The 16,910-nt window shown below is 39.7% G+C and overlaps 1 protein-coding gene across 1 annotated transcript in view; it reads left to right on the top strand.

The window, feature by feature from the left end:
* Nucleotides 1-7,698, top strand: part of plekhb1 (pleckstrin homology domain containing B1) — a 28,096-nt gene extending 20,398 nt beyond the window's left edge. The window contains exons 5-6 of the mRNA XM_028801162.2: nucleotides 5,517-5,610; nucleotides 7,408-7,698. Coding sequence (XP_028656995.2) covers nucleotides 5,517-5,610; nucleotides 7,408-7,538 — 225 coding nt within the window. The 3' untranslated portion in view covers nucleotides 7,539-7,698. The remainder of the gene's footprint in view (nucleotides 1-5,516; nucleotides 5,611-7,407) is intronic.
* The last annotated feature ends 9,212 nt before the right edge of the window (nucleotides 7,699-16,910 follow it).

Below are 16,910 nucleotides of genomic sequence, written 5' to 3'. Positions count from 1 at the left end.
TTGGTGAATGGCAATTAAGACCATAAAGCATGAAGTGTTAGCATTCAGAGTGCGACTCCGCTTAAAAGGCGACGACCCTTTGGGTGTTAAATGGATGCCAACAGGTTAACAGCTGGCACCCGTGTGCCAGTCCACTCTGTAGGGCATGTCTGTAATTACTGCCGGCAGCAGGGATCCATTAGCTGTGCCTTCATTTTGGGTCGTGCCTGGGATTTCTTCACCGATTGCTGTGATTTACCCTACAGATGTGTCCCCTGTAATTTGTCTAATTAAATTTCGTCTTTGATGAATAATTTGTGAATCCCTGCTTAAAATTCAGCACTTGTGCCTAATTACCCAAAGAGATTCACAGTTTTGGGCTTCATCTACAAGCCGTTACATCTGAGCTGTTTAATACAGATTTCTGTGATTGGGGGGGGGCATGTTTTAAGGGAACACTAACCTGGAGTTTCTATAGCAGATAAACATCGACAGGATTACCAATTTTTGGGCGCACTTGGCACACCGTCATTAACATAAACAGTAGAATTAGGAATTCTTAGTGAACATGTAACTGGCACCAATGTAGTGAGTCAGCAGATAAAGCTGTCCACTTTCTGATCACAGCGTCCCAGAACTGCTCTGGTAACAGAGGAGACTGAAGAAAAAGCAAATTCTGGAAGTTCTGCCAGTTTACCACAGGACACACTTACCCTGGGGTGAGGTCCAGTGTTCGATGAGCGTTACATATTTCCATTAAAAGCTCCATCGTGGCCTGGTGTGAGCACTTCCTCTGATGGACTCGTGTCCCATACACGGCCGCTGCTTTACTCCCATGCTGTTCTACTGCCTGTGACCCTGTAATGGAAAAAGAGGGAGAGAGAAAACAAAAAAAAAAGGATGGCTGCATTAAAAGATGAAAACAAGAGTAGAGAACATGGATCCTAAAGGGTCGTAGCGAGTTGTCAAGTTTGAAATAAACTTGGAAGTAAATTCACTCACATTGTATTATCAGTCTGGCGAAGATCAATGAAGGGGTTTCAGTTTAGGAATTTACATTTGTGTAGAAGAAGTTGTTGGCAGGGCTCCAATTGATCACCAAAGTACGAGGCCAAACCTAAATCCACAGTCAAAAGCCAAAACTCTGTCCGAACCAGAATCGGAATCTTACACGTTATCAGTTTGCTCACGCACATAACTGCAATGGGAGTTTGTGTTGAACACGCACAGCTATCTTTTAAAATGCCAGGGGTCAGGTAAGCACTGTGGGATGAGAACAGGCTTCCTGGCCAGGGGGGACTTTGAGTTATTACCTGGATGGGAGGCCCGAGAGGAACAATGGATGGATCAGCCAACTGGTCAGAAAGATAATTCTGTGCCCAGCCAGAGTAAAATAATGGGTGGACCAAGAGAAGCTGGAATTTGGGAGTGGTTCCATTCCCCAGGCGCTAGGTGGCAGTGGTTGTCATATGAGAATCTAGTTGGGACATCCTAGGGAAATGGTGTCCGGAAATGTATCCTTGTAGGGGTCCCTTGGGGTTGATAGAGGGAGCTGTCAGGGGATGACCAACCTTCTTCGTTTATGGCCCGGAAGTGCTTCCTGGAGGAGACAGAATGATACCGGAAGCATTCCCGGGTCAGGCATGAAAGGAAGCCTGCCACTGCACACATGGGAGTCAGAGTCGGGAGGCAGGGGGCAAAGCTCAAAGGAGGTGCAGAAGGAGGAACAAATAATTAGATTTATCATTTATTGCATTGTTTTTATGATTGTGACTGAATGAGGACTGAGAAAGTGCTTGGGAGAAGAACAAAAATCATTTATTTTATTCCATTTACGTGTGGTGTATTGCTGGATCTGTGGTTTGGGGCTCTCTGGTACCCTTTTATGGTTGCACTATCATAGTTGGCAGGATTTTCTGGCCATCCGTTTAGTAGAAAACTTGTTTTTTTTTTTTGTTTTTTTTTTAATTCGTGACCAAAATTCAGAATGGTTAACACACACGGGCAGCACCTCACTTCTTTCCAAGAATGGGCCGAAAATCTGGTAAGAAAGCCAGCCAACAACAAGCCGATCGATGGGCAGCAGATCCGTGGTCACCGTCTGGGAAGCCTGTTCTCATTCCATAGCACCTATAATGAGATCAACAATGTGCGGCACCCCAAGGCTCAAAAAAGGCAGTGCCCATGAAAAACAAGTATACACAATTTTGATGGAATAACAGAATAATGCTAAAAATGTACATGATAGAAAGCTAATGCTTTAAAAATATATAAACAACGGCTAGTACTGCATTTCTGATACCAATCAGCTTACCTCTCAATCCAGAGTAGACAGCTTTGGGTTCACTTGATTAAAAATTGTAAAAAAAAAAAAATTGATTAAAAACCAATGGCTACACTCAGAGCTCAGTGTCCTGACTAGGGAGGAGTGAAGCAATTTGCGTAAATCCGAATTCAAAACAAAAATGAGACTTTTTGCTTCTTAAAAAATGTATCAAATAAATTGTGCTTCATTTCTAGTGAAATTTATGCCATTGACTTTAAAAGGAGTGTTTTCATTCATTAATTTCATATGCATCTCTCTTAGTATTTAAATAAAGATCTCAGCTGGAAAAAGAAAAAGAAATCACTGGAAGTGTGCACTGGGATCAGGTGACTGCCAGGCAACATCATCAGGTTTGGCAGCAGAGACCGAGTTGTGTGCATTTTTGGATGTCGTCAAGTGAAAAATACGCAGTATTTAAAAAAGAAACTGCACTTCTCTGGTCTGAAAGAGGGGTACAAAATGAACGTGTGAGTGTGTGTGTGTGTGTGTCAGATTGCAAGTGTTGTGCAGCTGCAGAAAAAAAAAAGAAAAAATGCAGTTTAACGTGCTGACATGAATGAGCCTTCAGGCAGCAGCGTTCTTTGTTTTTCAGCCCACCAAAAAAAAAAACTTTAAAACATCAAAGCATATGAGCATCGAAGCTCGCCTGCCTCACTCATCACTAGTCCTAACTAAAGAACTGACTGACACTGGCAACACATTCCAAGTTAGGCCTTGTGGCTACAAGGCCGACAGACAATTCATTCCTGCATCCCACATACTGAGTCTAAAAAGTCATATAAACCTGTTTATCCATTTCTGCAATTGTCTGACATACAGAGCCCACCCAGTCCCCACAGGGCACAGTTTCACTATTATTTTAAGATGCTATTTGGCCATTAAGTGCTCAGCTGGACTTGGACAATCTATCACTCTGTCACTCTATGACACAACACTAGATTTCCGAAGCTTGCCAAATCAGTGACCACCTCACTTGCCCCTTTCCAGTTGCAGCTGGTTTTAAGTCGCTTGGGTGCCCATATACTTTTTTTCTCTTATACAACCATCTCTTCTACCCACATGCGGCAGCACGCTGTAAGCCATCTTTTTAGGAATATCTGGATTGGGGTTATCAGAGTGCCAGATGAAACCGCAGGCTGCTACAATCCGGTGCCATTTATTTGAATCTGTATGCCAATTTCAAAGGTGCCTGCTGCCTTCTCTAATTCCTGCAGATGGTTGTCTGTGCTCATATGGGCCATCTGGGGCCCTTTAGAACAGAGTAGGACCCCCATTTGAAAGACTTCCCCCTGTGTCACTACATCTGATACTGTCTGGCACCATAACACCGCATAACACTATCCACTCAAGTGGGGAAAAAAATGAAAGATGGCAAACCCATGCTTTCTGGATGTATCCATTTGTTGTTGCCCCTTACTACCTTCAGCACTGTGTTCATGCTTGTGGACTTACTTGGACCTTATTGTTTAAGTACTTACTTATCCCCTGGAGTTGGTTTCATGTTATAATTTTTTTGCCCCTACAATAATCTACTTTGGGTATGATGGATGATTACCTTAAATGACATAACATACTGTAGCATACACATATTTGAAGAAACCATACTTCTATCCCATCTCTCTTATGTTCTTGTTATCTAAGATGTAGAACGTTTGTGGTCTTCAGACATTCCCTGGAGCTCCTACCCCACAAACCTTGTATCTGTCTGCCAAGATGTCCTATCTGTGATTTGCACCCAGTTCTCCAAATGAGGCCTCCCAAGAGCTGCGTGGGCTTAAGCTCTACTGAATTGTAGCCTTTGTAATGGCGTCTGTCCACTGCCTGGGTGCAGACAATGATCAGCCCTTTAGGACTCACAAGTCTTGTTTGTAAGATGTATGTTTTGACCATCAGAGTCATCCCCTGCTCATGTTGTATTAGGTTTCCTTCATACTTTTATATTCCACCCAAGCCTGAACTTCTTTTTCAGGTCGAACTGTAGCCAGAGTGTCTTCTAATCCACTTGACTTCGTGTCTGCTCTCATTTCTGTGAGTGATTCATTTGCAGATGCCATCACTACCTGCAGCACTAACCTCTATGGATCACAACGTTTGCCCCGTCCCAAAATGTGAAAACTAGCATTCCTACTATCCCACTTGTGTTTCAACTCCATATGATGGGATTGCAGGAATAGGTTTGTGTTCAGAAACACCCTTGTTAATTATTAACAGCACTATTTGTAAAATCCTAGAAAGCTCAGGGGGTTTTGTTCTGCAAAAAGCACTCTCTGACTGAGAAGACCTGCAGGAGAAATAATCAGTTTAATGAGAACTGAACACGGACGTTGGGGCCATCGGTCTTTCACGAGATTTGAAGGCAGTTGCTTACACTATACTTGGGGATCTATCCATTTTTACTTACTTTTCAGCATTTCTAACCATCTGTTCATCTCAAATTCTAGAATACGAAAACAAAGGTTAAATAATCTGATTTAATTTTTGCTGGATATGGGTTATTACAATAACTAAAATAGTTTTCAAATGAAATGGGAAGGTTCTATATAATGTATTATTATTATAAACATACTGTAAGAATTGTGCATAGATATTGCCAGACGTACAGTTCGCCCTCTTAACAAAATAGCAGGCAATGAACAATGAGCTCTGTGACAAGAGCAGCCACCACACTTGACGCTTGTGAACCCTTGTGGCTGCTCTTTTTTTTTACCTTGATTTATTTAACACTTTACTTTGACTTGAAAGTCTGAATTGCCACCATTTCAGGACCTGCTTCCTTGTTTATTCATTTTTCACAAGGCCCTGATGACCCCTAGTGAAGAAGGCAAACTTATTAAAACCACAGGCAGCACCACAATATGGGGCATCCATCTAAGTCATTGTAGTATTCACACCAAATTTGAAATGTAGTCGTGATTTAAATATGGACAGAGATTATAATTATTTTAATGTTCCATTTATGTCCTTTATTGCTATGCCTGTATTGCCTATTTAATATTCAAAGAAGAGTCAAGAATCTGACGAGCTCCAGAAAACATACATAAAAACATCTGACAAGCAAGAGACCATTCACTCCATCAGACTAGTTTCTCTAGCTAATAGCTGAGCTCTCCCAATGTCTCATCCAGGTCCTTTTTGAATGTTCATCAAGGTTTTTGGCTTCATCTTTTTGTTCTGAGTATAAAGAACCCACTCTTGCTCTTTTTCTCCTCAGGTATATGTATATGACCCCTATGAAGACTCGTACCACACTGTACCTCTGGATGGCCACAATGCAGTCTACATTAGCCCAGGACATGGCTACCTAGGTATGCTATTATTTGATGCTGTAAGGCAGATGGCAGTCTACAAGCACAAGTCAAGTGCTTCAGAAAGTAGTATTTAATCCACTTGGATATATTAGTCAGTTATAATTACATGAAAATATGCCTTCTGTTGATTCAAATAAAACCCTCACTTAGCCCTATGTGTTATAGCACAAGTGTCTAATGGCCAAAGCTTCAACTGTGGAGCCTTCAAAGGCTTTGCAGGTTCTTTTCTTTCTTTTGATGATTTTGTGACACTGATGTTACTTGAGTTCCCATAACATATGACAAGCATTAAGATGGAAAACAGACAGCTCCCAAACTGGACAGTTCAGCCCTTCCTTCATATTTGTTGTAGTTCGTAAAAATCAGGCTATCCTCCTCCTCTTCTCCACTTAAACTCTCCCACTGTTAAGACTGAGGAGAAAAGCTCTGAAACAACAAATTCAGGTGCTGTGCTTTCTTAACTTATGTGGCTTTGTCAGACTCTTCAAAATGCCACTTGGAGGCGCTCAATTCAAACCCCCCCACTAAATTAGCAGGCTCTGCTAGGTTGCCATCAAAACTTATCATACTTGAATCACTTGATAGCTCCGTATTTATAGATATTGGAACTGTCCCATCTCCCCATTCAAAGTACATTCTTTATTGAACTCCATTCCAGTTATTCTCTTTCTAAAACATGGCAAAGACTCTGTATACTGCAGCAACTGTTGTCCGATTTCTCTTCTAAATGCTGAACAAAGTTATTGGTAAAGCTGTTACCAAAGTGCTTTCAAAGAGCGGTTCACAAGCTAATCCACCCAGATCAATTACGCCTTAACTCTGAAGGTAATGTCTGTTGTTTACTTCGTATTCTAAGCACGGCCCCTCTCAACCATACCTAACTGCAATTTAACGTTAGGCATGGAGCTGATTAGATGTAAAGTTTTGATGAGGACTTGTCAATATGGTTCAAATGCTGTAAATTCTTCTTGCATGGACAGAATTCTCACCATTTTGATTCCTGCTCCTTTGATGTCACTAAAGCTGCTAGGCAGGGATGACCATTTTTACTGTCCAATATCTCTCTTGAACGCCTTACCATTGCCCTTTGTTCTAAAGACTCGATTATCCCCTTTTCCGCTCATACTTACCATGATAAAAGAGATCTTTAGACAGATGACATTTTACTTTTTCTTAAGAGATGTCCCCTTACATCTGCCCCACTTGTTTCAATTTTATGCAGTACGTTCAAAAGGTTATTGGGTCATAAAATTAATTGGCCAAAGTCTACCTCTTATTCCCTAAATTGTCTTTGCGAAGAAGCTGCTGTTCTTCACCCTGAACCAGGCCAATTCAATGAATTAGACACTTCTAGACTCTGTATTATCCAGCTATCTTTAAGTGTTAGAAAGTCCAAAGGTGGCATCTGAATCTTGGTCCACACTTTTTTTGTTATGTCTGACAAGACTAGACCAGCTATTATTAAAATGAAAACAGTTCCCCAATTAAATTGTTAATTGTGGTAATGCACAGAGGGTAGATGGAATTGTGAACGGTCTCCACTAAGCATTCCTGTCCAGTTTTGAGGAGAGGCTCTGCCCAACTTCAGGCTTTACGAGAGTAACTATAAACAGCCATTTCCTCCTCTTCATTATTGCTCAGTAGGGTTGAAATCCGAGGACTGTACAGGCCACTGAACCAATCATTTATACCAATGCAAGAGGTACTAAGATTTCAAATGCTGGCTGGCTGGATGGAGAACTTTGCCAGCTTGAGGTTACGTAATCCTTTCTTCTTTTTTTCTTCTCCTTCCAGGGCCACACCATGTTGTTGTGCACCAGGAGCCATGCTTTAGTATGGGAGAACAGGTGGCACTTGGCATGCTGGCAGGAATGGCAACAGGTGCAGCTCTACGTTCTCTCATGTGGATGCCCTTCTGGATCTGAGGATGCAGCACTTATTACTGCAGTCATTTTTAAAATGAAACAGGCATCCAGATTCACAGCACATGTCCATTTCCTCCACTATGTGCATCTTACTATTCGACTGGCTACCTGTCTACTTGGTTAATATACATGTCCACCACATTGTGACCATTTTTCCCAAGACACCATTGTCCACTTTTTGCTTGAGAAAGTTTAACTTTACAAGTGAACATATGGCAGGCAATGACCAGAGAACCCAAACAAGTAACAGTAACGGTCTGTTGAGTTCTTTTTGAACTGTACTGTTGCCATTCTTTCCATGTTAATTTCTTGGTGAACAACTGCAAAACACGTCACCTAATTTACTCAAGACATTTTCTTGAGTGATCCATTCATTTTTTAAGCTCACAATTTGTAGTACTCAACTTTGTGAAGCCCATGCCAAAAAAGACTAAACATGACATAGAAACCAACCCAAGATGGGACCTCCATTCTCCACAGTATCTATTCACACTTATTAACATTAAGTGCATCTGTAGAATGTGGGAGAAGAGTGGCCGACTTCACACAAATACTGGATAAACCTACAGTATGTGAAACGGCACGTCTTCATGTTAAATACCACCACCTTCACCGGTGACCACCATGCATAGTGGATTAGGCTTTCACAATAAGCACTGTAAATTTCTTTAGCCTGGAACTATTGTCTGCTGTAATGCTTTGGTACTGTGCGGCCTACAGGCTTGGAAATTAATGTGATGGAATCCAAACATCAATGTGGACACAAATCTACCAGGACAAATAACAGCCAAGCAGGACTGAGATGATAACACATTTTGTGGCATTTCACCAAGCACTCCATCTCTTTTGAAACTTACACTTTCATTCATTATGTTAACTGACCCCCACATGGGATAATTTGGCAAATCTACATTCAAAGAGGAAATGAGGTTGTTCCACATTTACCAAACATAAAGACATACAACATTTACCGGGGTCTGTGTCAACAAGACAGTTTTTATAAATGTTTGGTGAAAACACCGGTACATATTCAAAATGTTTTTAAATGCATCTCCAAATTCAACTTCTGTTCTTTTGTGGCATCCATCACTTACTTAACATGTCTGTACTAGAAGCCACTATGCTGTACATTTCAGAACATCTCCCCCAAATTTAAACTACTAAAAATTATGCAGACACTGAATTTAGAAGAACCACTCCAGTGACAAGTAGGCACGTATCACATTATGAATTTAGTCATGAAGGAGTTGGTTAGTTCAAGCTTCATAAGGTACACACAACATGGGTACAAGTCATACTTGAGGAGGAAGAATCAATTCAGGAGAGATCATTGACATAAATAATGAACACCCCGTAACGCTTAAACGTATAAAAATGCCTGGGCAGAGCCAGTTTTTCATGATGTTGGTTGCAGGATTTCATCTTTTAGGCCCGCCTGACAGGAGACCCACTGATAAAGATGACAGTTCAGATGAGGTTGGTGTGAAGAGCCATCATGAGCTCAGGCAATGGCGGACTAAAGAGACATCTTTTTGACCACAATGTTTATGTATTGATTCAAGAAAAAAATAAATAAATAAAATGTCCAATTCCTGATCATCAGAATGCAAGTGTCAGTCTCACATGAGATGTGTTACAGTATTGTTGTGGAGGCAGGAGGAGGCAAAAAGGCTCGTTTCTTCAAGTTAAAGGTCCTGGTCTATCTTATCACATAGGCTTTTGAGTTGGGCCATTTATAACACGTAAGGACCTTTCTGATATTCATCAAATATTAGCTAATTCATTGGTGACACTACTGATGTTTGCTGTTGTGAAGAATTGTAGCATTTGTTGTTTTGCAGCCTTTGGATTTGAGTGATGTGTTGTGGGGCTGCAGTGCTTGTGTTTGTGAATAAAAATGAGACACACCGTCATCTGACGTACATTGGCTTTGGCTTTACAGGAGTGCCACTGTCCTGCCTGGCAATCAAACACATTTAAATCTAAGCTCTTTAGCAGGGTGCTAGAACAGAACGAGTTTGGTGGGTTTGGCAGTGAGGTATGCATTCCTCCGAGTTTCTTCATTCAAAGATAAACATTCCATTCAAGACATAAAGATTTAATTTGCTACTTTATAAATTTCTCTTATAATGTTGGACTTGAATTAGTGCAAATCAGGGCTCTCAATCTCAGATGCCAGGGGGTCGAAGTGGCTACAAGTTTTCATTCAGGTCACTTTTTAAATTAGTAACCACTTACTGCTGTTAATGAACAGGCCTCTTTTGCTCTGTTTCTGGCTGACTTGCTTTTTAAAACTCAGAACCTTTTTTTTTCTTCCTTAACAAACAGCTAAGTAATAACATGATCCAATGCTAGCAAACAGATGCCCAGCTAAATCAGGGGACCCAAAGACTGCTCCAGGAGGGCTATCATCTTTTCTCCAAACAGTTTCTTAATTAGAAGCCATTTCTTGCTGTTAGTAAAATGTATTATTTAAGTCTGTGTCTGTTAGCACTTACAGTGAGTAAACAGGAAAAAGTAAAGCAACTAGAGGACCCCAGACACCCACTGTACGACCATATCAATGTCTCCAAATGCCTCAAATCACGTAAAAGTTTCATGCTCAACAGACCTCTAGACTCAAGGGCAACAGCAACAAGGTTGGATTTATGACACCTCAACAGCATTAGCACAGAAGTGAGAGAACATCTACCCGCTGGCAGTGGCCTAGACTGGCCAACATGGAAAAGCCTTAACCGCCTGCGCACCAGGACTGGCAGATCCAAAGTCAACATGACCAAGTAGTGGTACTCTGATGACAGGGACCTGTGTGACCATGGGGAAAGACAGACCATGGAACACCTCCTGATCTGCCGATTCCTGGGTAAACCATGACCATGGAGGACCTCACTGTGCCATAGCCTGTGCTTGCCATTGGAATGGCATATGAAACTTTTGGTGTTAAGGATTCGAGGAAAAGAAGAAGAAGCACTTACATTATGCCAGACCAGGCAATTCCAAAACTGCTGATTTGCTTTTTTTCTGAGAAATTCATCAACTTGTTTTGTTGGCTACACCAGGTCAGTATTCACAGAACCTCTCTTTGTTCTGTTCACATATTTTACAGAAACAAATAACAGTCTAATGGATATATACATGCAAGTGGGATCAAGTTAGCTGATCGTCTGTTGGCTTGCTTTGCATCAAATTATTTTTTGCAAAAGGTAACTATTTCATTTAACAAAGGTAAGTCACAAGATAGCAAGGACCCTGTTTAACCTACAGTTGGTTTCTAATTAAAAAGTGGCTGGAATGAAAACATGTGAATGATGATGATGTGAATGTTACACCCCTGATGTCTAAATTAATTAGACAACAATCAAAACTGCTAACCTTTGATTCTTCTCCACTGTCTTTGTGAGGTGGCCATATTGTGCAGTTGACAGATACAAGTCCTTCACCAAGGCAAGAAACCCTGGCTAACATCCTCAAGCTTCCAGGAGGGAAATGCACTTCTGACTACAGAGGCAGTGTCCGTTTTCAATCTTTACTGCTTTGTTATTGTAATAACCATAAATTGATTAATGCTTTGTTACTTACCTACTGCTGTATCTGCTGTTTTGAAGGTCATTAAATTCTAGGAGTTTCTTGATTGTAAATGATTCTGTCTCTGTCATTGTTCCCTTTCAATCAGCTATAATCTGTTATTAAGAGAACCCTAACTCACAAAGACAGACAGAAGGAGCAGTAAAATCTGTGCAGAGCCTTGGTGAGGTTTGCATCACCTGTCCTTGTTACCCAAAGACAACTTCATTGGCCTGGTTCTGGAAGAGGAACCAGTGTGATTATTTACACACCCTGATGCGATGTTCACATAGCAGAAATTCCAAGCATCTGTGACAACAAAACTAATCTTCACATTGACAAGTTTAAATTTCTGGGACCATGTGAACCCTTTAACATGGACCACTTTTAATATTCCCATCTGAACACAGGTACTCCAGCTCTCAGTCACTCTTCTCTTTGGCTTGACATCATAATGCTAGTTACACTCCCTTCTATACCTTAAAATACAACACAATTTATTATTGTACAGCCCAAAATCACACAAGTGCTGCAATGGGCTTTAACAGGCCCTGCCTTTTGACAGCCCCCCAGCCTGGACTCTCTAAGAAGACAAGGAAAAAAACTCTGGGGAAAAAAAAAACCTTGTAGGGAAAAGAATGGAAGAAACCATGGGAAAGGCAGTTCAAAGAGAAACCCCTTTCCATGTAGGTTGGGCATGCAGTGGGTGTCAAAAAAAGGGGGGTCAATACAATACAATACACAAAACACAAGTAATCCTCAATACAATATAATAATGCAACAGAAATATTACTAGTACAGAGTAGAATTCAACAGTAGATGATATAAAAACAAATCAGTTATCTACAATCTACCCAGATTCCTTACGTCTTGTGGTCCAGGGTCTCCTCTGTGAGCTGCAGACATGTGGGTATAAGACACTGCAATGTAAGTGCAGGCACCACAATTTAGAATTTCCATTTGAAGCCACAAGGGGGAACTAACAGCAACCTACTGAATTACAGACACACAGATTGTATTCGTGTTTGAGGTTCTAAATTTTATACAATTGGCTAATCAGGAAGGCCTGACACATTCAGCATCTTAAAAGACACATGGGATTAGTTATAGAACTTAAAACCTTTGTTGTTATAAACTAGCAGTAACATTTTAAGCAACCATTTTATGCCATAAAGTTTTTTCTGTTTTAAATCCGTTAATATCTTTTAACATCAGAAGAAAGTTCTTAGAAGACATACTCTCTGGATTAGAGGTTAATAAGAGTCATTACTGTATCTGGCACCATGACCAGTGAGTAGAACTTCCTTAGGTTGAAGGGTCTGTCTTCCTTACCTCTCTTTAATCTTCTTTCGGCTGCTCCCATTAGGGGTTGCCACAGCAGATCATCTTCTTCCATATCTTTCTGTCCACTGCATCTTGCTCTGTTACACCCATCACCTGCATGTCCTCTCTCACCACATCCATAAACCTTCTCTTAGGCTTTCATCTTATTCTCTAGCCAGACAGCTCTATCGTTAACATCCTTTTCCCAATATACTCAGCATCTCTCCTCTGCACATGTCCAAACCAACATAATCTCGCCTCTCTGACTTTGTCTCCCAACCTTCCAACTTGAGCTGACCCTCTAATGTACTCATTTCTAATCCTGTTCATCCTCGTCACACCCAGTGCAAATCTTAGCATCTTTATTTAACTGTCTCCTTACCTCTCTTTAATAAATATATGAAATCAATGTTTGAGGTTTATAAGATGTCCTGAAAAACACAAAACAAAAAGGCAGTTCTCATATGATAAGAAACAACTTTTGGGATAACATGGGCTGCTTTAGATACAGTAATTTATTAACCTACATTATTAGTGTTCAATAGTCTACAGAATACAAGAAGGATCACTAGGTGTGAACTAAAAGTGAATGAACAAGACAAGCCTGGGATAAAATTCACAAACCTTAGCCCTTCATACTGGCATTGCACAGCCAGGACACTATTGACTGTGGCTTTACTGAAACCACTTTATAACGTACTTTCTATCAATAAAACATTTGTCAAAACGTTTTAAATGCAGTGCATACCATTTACAAAATAAAAAAAAAGTTTCACCATCATCTTGGGTGGAGGGTCACGTTTTCAGTCTAATCTTTTTTGGTACTTTAGATTATTCCTTTCACTCAATAGGCTGTCCTGCTGAGTTTATACCAAGCATAAACAAAAGGTTTAGTAATCCAGACTAATGTCAAACATAACAGTCTAATCAGAGTTCAGTATGAGTGTTTAGACTTCAACTAATTTAGAATTATTTTTGGAATGAAAGTGGATGCCTTCCCTAACAGAATACTTCATATTTATTGATTCAGATTACTACTAGAAGTTTTTTCAGGAGCCATTGTGTAGATTAATAAAGAGTTGAAACCATTTTAATTCTAAGATCCACTTAGTGGTACAAACATTTACAGTGCACTCCATAGTATTTGGGACAAAGACACATTTTCATTGATATACCCCCTCTGCTCCATAAAATTACAAATCAAACAATTCAGACCCATATTGCACGCTTTCATTTAAGGGTGTTTGCATACATTTGAGTCCCACCATGTAGAAATAAGAACACTTTTTTGACATGGTCACCCCATTTCAAAACACAATTATATTTGGGACATAGCAATTAGTTTGGAGGCATTTAGTGGAGCTTGAGCAGGTAAGATATTTCTATACAACTGCCATCATCAATGAAGATAAGTGTGCCAGTACCTGTGGCAACCACACATGCCCAAGCCATAACAGCCCCACCACCACGTTTCATAGCAGAGGTGGTTTGCTTTGGATCTTGGGCAGTTCCTTTTTGCCTTCACACATCACTCTTCACTTTCATTCAGGTTAGTCTTTGTCTCGCCTGTCAAAAATGTTTTACAGAATTCTACAGGCTCTCTTAAAATTTTTTTTAATCACAAACTATAATCCGGCCATCCTGTTTTTGTGGCTAGCTAGTGGTTTACATCTTGCAGTATGGCCTCTGTATTTCTGTTCATGAGGCCTTCTGCAGGTAGCAGCCTCTGACACATACTCATCTGCCTCCTGAAGACTGTTTCTGATCTGTCTGAACAGGCTTTTAGGGCTTTTTTCTATCATAGTAAGGATTCTTCTGTCATCAGCGGAGGATGTCTTCCTTGACCTACCAGGTACTTTGCTTACCAGTGTGTTCTTTCTTGTTCATGATATTCCACATATTTGATTTAGTTAATACTGAGGCTTTACCGTGGTCTCAAATGGTATTATTCTTGTTCTTCAGCCTCATAATGGCTTCTTTGACTTTCATTGGCACAGCTCTTGTCCTCATGTTGAAAAAGGGCTACTGCAGACTCCAAAGATATTCTGTACATTGAAGCAAGTCTGGGTGTCTTATTCATGCACTAATGAAGCAATGAAACACATCTAAGGAATTACAAACACCAGTGACACCAAAATTCCCAGAAATTATGGTGCCCTATAATGGAGGGGAACAAGTAAAAAAAGTGCTGGTGTGACCAAAATACACGCAAATACCCTTGAGTTATCTGCAATGTGCAATTTAATTATGTAAATTGTTTGATTTGTAATTTTAAACAAGGTGGGTAAATCAAGAGAAAATATGTCTCTGTCACAAAATTATGGAGGTCACTGTAATAGGTAAGGTCTATTTTGTTTGCCAAAGCTTGAGATTGATGACTAACCTCGCAATTTGTTTTCTGACCTTCTAACTGGATACATCACTTGGAGTGTATTCAAAAAGTACTAACTGAATGTGCTGTCACTTTTATTACGTTTCATCAAATTTGTATGGGATTTTCTGGTCCCTTAGTCACAGAAATAATGAATATAACTCCATAGGTTAGGCTCCTAGGATACAAAAGGAATCTTTAAAAACACAATGTTCATTATTCACTATGCTTGATCAACAAGTACACAATATGCAGTTTTTATAATTGAAGGCTTTGCACACAGTAGAAGCAACTTGGCCGCATGTGAGCTGCAACAAGCCAAATATAGATATAACCACCATCTTACCACACCTCTTCCTCATACTTTGAATTCTCCAGTAGCTCCAGGGAAAGATCAAGCACAAGCTAGTACTAAATGAGCAGAGATACCTGAAGGGAATTTGTCCAATGTTATTTATGAAACAGCATGAAGAGTAAAAATCAATTATAATGCCTGATGTGGGTTTGGAAAGATACCTCGTTCTGCTGTCAAATAAAGAACTGTGAAGATCTGAAGCTACAAGGGTGAAGATAAAAACATTAATTTCTGCTCCTAAGACCAAGTTGTAATGACAGCAAATCAAAACATCATCCCAAAAGGCTGGTCTCCAATTAGTGACTAAATTAATTAAGGTGTAAAAACAGAAACAATTCAGCAGATGATTAACAGAGCTCCTTTAAATGGATTTAAAGATAAAGAAAAAAACAAGGTTTTACGAGAATTCATTCTTCTAATGGTTAGGAATATAAAACAGTTTCAAGAATCATGTTGATAGTGAACACAAAGGCAATCAGTATGTTTTTACACATTGATACTTGGCTGAAGTTACAAATGAATGCAAATTTTCAGCTAATTACCATGTAAAATCAGCACATGAGAATAAAATATAAATGGTGCATGGACAACTGAAAAGATGGAGCACAGATAGAAGGAAGGAGCAAAATGAGTGAGGTGAACAGTGGTCTGAGTGGTGGTTACTCAATTATTCAGCCATGGGAACAGTACTATTTGTTTTGTCTCTTTTTTAAAAATCTGTGATGACTTTATTTCTTACCTAAACAAACTCACAACAGTAAAACAGAATTAAAGCCCTGGTTGATTTCAAACTTAAAAACTACAATTTCTTGATTTTACATATATTCTCATCTTTTCAATCTACTTTGCAAGGTCACATAAGCTTGACAGTCCTCTTGTGGTAATTTTAAGCCAAAGCAGAATGTCTGCCTTGAACAGCAATGAGATTTCCATACAAACATGCAACAGAACTAAGACAGCACAAAAAAGTTTAAAACTATGCAGTATTAATATTTCTAGAAGCAATATTTAGAAATGAAAGAATGTTGAACTTGCTAGATCCTGTCTAGAAACGACCACTAGACCTGCTGACCAACTTGGTCACAATTACCTTTCTCAGAGAATTGCCTAAAAAGCATATGACACAAAAGATCTAAAAAAAGATTTAAAGACATGGCGATATTCATGACTGAAGCAATTCAAAATATAGGCACCAACCCACACAAAAAGCAGCAGCTGAACACAAACATTGATTTGCCACTCTCCTACGGTTTCATTCTTATGATGAACTAGATAGCACATCAGCGTGACAACTAGAAAATAGTTCTAAAAGGCTTCATCAGTACCAATAGAGTTAAAATAAATTTGTTAAAAATCAAGTACTGCTAATAGAAAACTATGTGGTCACAACAGGGTAGGGCAAATTAAAAAAAATGTTACAAAATAATATTTCATCATATAAAGTATTTTATGACTAACAGCAATTCAAAAAGGAAATGAATGCAATGCTTCAGATATTACCTTTGTATAGCCACATGGCATTGCTGAAATAGCTAAAACATGGCCAGCAAACATGGACAAACTGCACAAGTAAATACCACCTGGACAACAAACTGTTAGGTAACCTTTTTTCTTTGGTATTATTAAGCTCTTTAACCCTGGGGTCAAATGGATGTATAGACTTCCTTCCTTCCTGCAGAACTTATCTTGAACCATCAAGTTACTAAAATTGTAAACACTGGTCATTTATAAATCATCCATTCATCTGGTCATTCAACAT

This window comes from Erpetoichthys calabaricus, chromosome 4, assembly GCF_900747795.2.
Source record: "Erpetoichthys calabaricus chromosome 4, fErpCal1.3, whole genome shotgun sequence".
Classification (NCBI taxonomy): Eukaryota; Metazoa; Chordata; class Cladistia; order Polypteriformes; family Polypteridae; genus Erpetoichthys; species Erpetoichthys calabaricus.
Note: the sequence above shows the minus strand (reverse complement) of the source record. Positions and strands in the feature narration are given on the sequence as shown.